This window comes from Phoenix dactylifera, chromosome 8 (genome assembly GCF_009389715.1).
Source record: "Phoenix dactylifera cultivar Barhee BC4 chromosome 8, palm_55x_up_171113_PBpolish2nd_filt_p, whole genome shotgun sequence".
In the NCBI taxonomy this organism is placed as follows: domain Eukaryota; kingdom Viridiplantae; phylum Streptophyta; class Magnoliopsida; order Arecales; family Arecaceae; genus Phoenix; species Phoenix dactylifera.
In genome coordinates, this window is record NC_052399.1 from 12,008,246 (window position 1) to 12,014,607 (window position 6,362).

At 36.4% G+C, this 6,362-nt stretch overlaps 1 protein-coding gene across 1 annotated transcript; it reads left to right on the top strand.

Moving 5' to 3' along the window:
- The first annotated feature begins 846 nt into the window (after nucleotides 1–846).
- LOC103695762 (photosynthetic NDH subunit of subcomplex B 5, chloroplastic) lies at nucleotides 847–4,610 on the top strand. Its single transcript, XM_008777170.4, has 5 exons — nucleotides 847–1,158; nucleotides 1,261–1,318; nucleotides 2,703–2,765; nucleotides 2,898–2,956; nucleotides 4,060–4,610. The coding sequence occupies exons 1-5, from the start codon at nucleotides 889–891 to the stop codon at nucleotides 4,288–4,290; spliced, it is 681 nt and encodes a 226-aa protein (XP_008775392.2). The 5' UTR covers nucleotides 847–888; the 3' UTR covers nucleotides 4,291–4,610.
- The last annotated feature ends 1,752 nt before the right edge of the window (nucleotides 4,611–6,362 follow it).

Genomic DNA, 6,362 nt, shown 5'->3' on the forward strand with positions numbered 1-6,362 from the left:
TACTATGATAATTTTAAAATTATACTTAGATGCAAAATAATAAAAAAAATGAACAAACCAATTAAAAGAGATATAATGTCTTTCCTAAAAGAAAATTTTATATACCATTGCAGTCTCCTATTAGCAAATATATATCGCTTATAGTAGTCTTACTAACCATATAATTCATATAATTATTGCAATGACCGTTCTTTGCCTACAAAATTGCATTTTATACCATTATAATGGAAAATAAATGGAGATAATGGAAAAAATAACAATTTCTATATTTTTATTCATAAAAAATTAATTTTTGCGGGCGATACAATCATTTTGGATGAAATTTTAATAAAATAATTAAATGTCGAAAAAATATGTTCTATTTAGAGAATATATATAGAGAGAAAATAATGGTCATTATTTTTATATTACAAGAAATCGATTCTCATATTGTAATGGCTGTTATCTTTTCTTTATTATTATACGGAACATAACGGTCCTGGGTAACACTGTTATAATGGCTATAACGCTGCTATTTTTTGATAGGTATAACGCTGAACCTTGACCGCAAGGGAAGAGATCCCAGCACGTGTTTCCCACATGCTTTATGTGGACCCACCACCTGCTCGGAGAGGATAAGGCTAACGGATACATTTCCTCCCTATCAGTCAAAATTCCTTCTCTTTTTTATTTCCCATTTTCATGGAAGAAAACGGAAGGCTCGTCCGATCAAGATCCAACGGCACAGAACGACATCAATTCCAACCCTTCTCCGTCCGATAATAATCAGACGGTCAGTGCATATCAGCACACCAACACAATTCTGTACAAGACTCGCGCCCAATCCCAACTAACTAAAACCGGAAGGATGAGGCAGAAATAAGATGACAGAGAACCAAAAACAAGACCATGAGGTTTATCTCCACGTCGTCTCCTGCCGCCACCATCACCACCGCTTCCCTCCCGCCGGCGCCGGCGGCGTCCGGAAAGCGCCGGATAAGAGCTAGGGTTAGGGTTCCTCCCGGAGAAACCCTAACCCTAGCCCCAGACCCGAGGTTCCTCCGCTTGGAGCTCCGCCGGAACCCTAGCTCAACCCGGCTGAAGGCCGGGCTGACGGAGATCGAGCCCGACCTCGACGAGGACCCACACGACCGCTGGCGGACAAACGGTGTCGATCCTGTGAGCTTGATTCTTTCCTAATTGAAGTTATTGGAGTTAAACTAAGCGGACGAAAATTCCGATTTTTGTGTTTGTTATTCTGATTTTTTTTATTGGATTCAGGAAGATTTTAAGTACGGGGAGTATGATGGACACCACACTTATTTCGAAGGAAATGAAGGTAATCTTGCTTTTGATTTCACTGCGACTAGGGTTTTTAGTTAGTACTGGATTGCCACTTATTTTTCCCTTTTTTTTTAGGGATTTTAGGTACATTTTTTTTATTTTATTGTATAGATTATATAGACAAGGGATTATCTTCACCTTTTTTTAATCACATGAGAGGCAAAAATTAACGACTAACTTGATGTTGAAAATATGATATTTTTTCTTTTGTGAAAGAAAGGTGGTTTTCTGCTGCTAAATTAAAGTAGAGTCACACTAAACAGGTTAGGGGCTTCAGAGATTGGATGCACCTGAAGATGATATGCATACGTTACTTCTCTAATGCTGCTGTGGAGAATTTTATATCTTTTTGGCTCTTTGTATTCTATTCTGGCTAAAATTTTAGATATTCGTATTTCGTTCGCATACTGGTAGTTTGCCAACCTCTTAATTCTGTTGCGAGTGGGTAATAATTATGTACTTATACCTTGTTTCTTTTTTCATTTAAAGAAGGATCAGTGCATATGAGTGAAAACATTAGAATACTGCTACCGATCACCCATCAGATGACTGCTAAGTTCACTGGACTAACATGGTATTCAGGGACTGGTGCAATATGGGGAGGTCGGTAGTGTCAATTGGGTACTGCCTACAGCTCAGGGATCACTGACTTCCACATCAAACTGGTAAATTGAGTAATGATCTGGTGGGTGATCTTTAGCATTTTCCAAACTATTAGAGTATTGCTCTTAGACTGCTTTTATTCAAACTTGGATTGTGGAAAACAAACTTTGCTTGTCAAATCTCTTGGATGTTTCTTGATTGGATTGTCTTATACCATTTTAAATTGGTCCTCCATACTGAGGCTAAATCTTATTTTGATCTTTTCAAGAGGCAATTGAGCCTGTTTTTTTTTCCTTCTTTTGAGGTGAAAAGCAATTAAGTCTCAATTACTCCTGCATTTTTTTAACTCTTTTGGTTTATGAATTCCTTTGTTGGCTGTTTGGACAACTTTTCTACATGCACATGTGGGGATAAAAAATGTTTGATACCTTCTTATTCCATTCCTCATTTTAGGAAAATGAATTTAATTGTGGGATTACACATGCCAGGCAAAGGGTTATCTTTTGAGGGATTCACCAGTCTTCTATCCCTCTTGTTCCATTCCTCACAGCATGCATGTTAGCTTGAGTGCATAGCATATGAAATTTTGTTACACAAGTGCTTGACTAATGTATTCATTTCATTTCTGTAGTTTTCTTAATGCAACTCACAGTAGGAAAACAAATTTAATTTTGGGATGGTAAACGGTAGTCAAAGAGTTCATATTCTATCAAGTTGACTATAGGATTGCATACTTGCCTGAAAAAGGGGAACTTTGCTTCTGATCTACTATGTAGGTGGCTTCTGGGAAGCTGTTGTGGAGGAGTATCAAGCTGCAGAACCCCCTACTGGTTTTCAAGGTATAGTAGATGATTGACATTAATTAGATCATTTTCTTTGTGTCCGTGTATAGGACCAATATCATCTAGTGTCATGTTACCAGTGTTAAGATCACATGCTGAGTGAGTTTTGGCATTCCAATCTCTTTACAGGGCTTATATCTTGGTTGTTTCTTCCCGCCATTGTTGTTGGTTTGGCTTACCACGCACCGGTATGAAAATTTTTTCCTAAATTATTTCTGGGTAAAAATCCATGGTGGCGAGAGGGAGATGTCCTTCCTGAATAACAGAAAGAAATATAGATATGGCATTAATATAGTAATTATTATTGAGAGGTATAAACAGAAGCCCAAGATGGGATGTGTCTGGATTTTATTTATTTCAGGGTGAACAGGTTGCTCTATAGTTCAAAATTTCCTGTTGAGCTGTTTCTTTTCTTAATGCTTCTTTGAGCAAATCTGAACTTTTAATGCATTGTTCTTATGAAATCTTTACTGTCTCTGGTTGGATTTTGGGTGTCTAGAGCAAAAGGCGTTGCCATGCTTGAAGGTGTTTAGACAATGGTCCAATGTGAAATTTTGCTCTGCATCAAAGCACAAATCGAAAAACGTTAAAAATACCAAAAATTTTAGTCCTAAAAAATTGCAGTCCTTGACTTGTTTTTAAAAAAGTTATTTTTTTTCCTCTTTCTTCTCTTGAAAATTAAAATCATGGTTTTTAGGAACTTGGTTTTTAACTTTCTTTAGAAAGATTCCTTGGCATGATAGGAAAAGAAAGGGCTTGGTAACATGTGGGGAAGAGAATGATTGGGAGACTTGGGAATTCTTTTTCAAGTATGACTAGGCTTATATAGAAACATAACATGCAATACTTTTGTGTCCACATTAACAGAAATCTAGTCTGCCATAGGACTCCACCTATATGAGATGAAGGAACATGTCTTCCAAATGGAAGACTAATTTTTTGCTATTATAACATTTTTCAAGTAGAAATGTCATGGATTTCAGAGTTTAGATAATATTTCAGTGCAACTATGATTTTGTAATTTGCTTCTCAGAAGAACTATTTAATAGTACAAGATGAGAATAAATTGCTAATTTATCCAACATAACAGCTTTTCTCACAATGCAATTTAATATTAATGGAGACTTTGATTTGTCCTTACAATCATATGCAGTTTGTTCTGCATGTGTTTTTTCAGACTCTAGAGCATTGCACCCTTGAATTTATCTCCAAGAAAAGGCTTGGGATCTAACAATAAGATAATTTTTTGAGGTGCATCTAAATGTCATTTTGGTCAAATTTCACCCTGCAGGGAGAATACTTGTACATTGGAGCAGCTGTTTTTGTTATAGTATTTTGTGCAATAGAGATGGCCAAGCCAGATAAACCTCATAACTTTGAGCCTGAGATCTACAACATGGAGAGGGGGGCCCGCGACAAGTTAATAGCTGATTACAATTCCATGGATATTTGGGATTTCAATGAGAAATATGGCGACCTCTGGGACTTTACTGTGAAGAGGGATGATATTGTGAAATCATAGCATGTTTCCATGAGGAATAGCGACCTAATTGCTTTCAGATGTAGATTTAAAAGGGGCAAAAAATTAATGCAGTGTTGTAAGTAGTTTTGGGCTTAATGAAAATTCACTAGTGCAAATCATGATCCAGAAAGTGATTGATCCAACTTCAATTTGGCATAAGGCGGATGGAGCTTTCAGAAAATTGGTAGGCTTTACGCATGGTGTTTTTCTCATGAACAGGCATGATGTTGGTATGACTTGGATGGCTCAATTTGAGATGCATGTATTTAAATGTCAGAAAACCAGCCACTTGATATTTGTTAATTTGTTCATCATGCTGAGCTACTGCATTGGTCTGTGTGGTTTAGATTAGTTATTGAAGGCTATGCCAATCACGATGGTGGCCTTGGTGACTAGGCTCTCATGTTGGTAGTGCTTGGTCTCATGTTACTTGCATGGCGCAGGTGTCTCAAATGCATGTATTAGGGCATGGTAAGAATTATCATTCAATGATCAATCAAGTCCAATGCCTTGAACAGGATTTGAATTGCTCCCATGCTCTGTCCCTAATATTTTTAGAGTAAGAGACTCTGAAGAACTGCTGCTCGCTGCTCAAACCCCGTCCTCTCTTGGGCCGATCGGATCAACGCCGTCGGTGTTGGAGATGTCGAGCCTACTGAGTACCAAGGACTTTTCCATATTCTGTCTTCTATGGAAGGTGTTAGGTTGCTGGCTCTATCCATACCAGTAACTTGGTCCAACAGGACCTAGGTGGCGAGGAAGGTCTAATATCTAGGGACCTGTTTTGGCCATTTGCATGAAAAGAAAAAGGAATAAATAGAAACTTGAATAGAGTTTTGTGAACATGGACAGAATTATCATTCAGCTATCCTTGCAGTCAAATGACTTGAATAGTGTTTTATCAGGTCAACTTAAAAACTTGCCAAGTTAAATCAATTTGCTTTGCCCCACTTTGATGAGTTCTTTTTTACTATGATGTGAAACTGCGTAGGATTTAAGGGTGGTGTTGCAACAAAAAGATGAGGGCAATTGAGAGTTTCCGTCCTATGATTCTCCAACTCCAGTTAGGGATGAAATCTCAAAATGCATGGACATGGATTGATGCAAGTCATTTTGCATCTAATTCGTTAGAAGGGGCTCCACTTGCATCAAATTCCAAATATGAGTCCGCTATAAGGAAATGAAATCAAGTGATCGATGAAATTATAAATTGAATTTCATGACGAACAAAGCATAAAAGATAATTTTGAGAATAAAAATGGCTAGGTTTTAACATAACATGCTTGCATGCGAACCTGAAAAGGTCCCTGCTTGTTAAGTTGCTCAAGTTTTTTTTGATGGTTTGGATCAAACTTAACCTTCACTTAGGTCTCGCCTTCGTCAATGTCTGAAAGGTTCTGGGTATTTGGGAATGGTTACCCTCCATCGTGAAACCCATTCCATAGGCGCCTCTTCTATCGATTTTTTTTTTAAAAAAACATAGCCAGTTTCTAATCAAAGTTTGACATAATGCTTAGAACAGGCTCTTCCACCAAAGCTGTTATTGATCATTGTATTGGCTGCAACAGTTGTTATGTGAATAATTTTTAATTTTTGATATTGAGATAATTATCAAAATACTAATCATTATAATAATATTATAACAAAAAATAACAGGCAATGGCAGAAAATAACAAGTCTTATTTTTTCTTTCCTTTTGTTAGATAAAACAATATATATATTTTTGGACGGTGCAATCACTTTGAAGATAAAAGGAAAAAGTGAAATTTAAAATAAATATTATTTATGGAAAAGAAAATACAAATGAAAATAATGATTATTATTTGTGTTATAGCAGTCTATTATGATGAAAAAAATGAGAATTAATGTAAAATAACTATCATTACATTTTTTTATTAATTATGTAAATAGCATAATGGGGATGCTGAAATTATTAGAACGACCATTTAATAGCTATAATATTGTTATCTTAACCCATCTTTTGTAAAAGATGTGTAATTAAAATCTGCCATCGATACTTGCACATGATTTCAATATTCACTTGAACAGGTGTATGTAAATTCCTCGAGCAA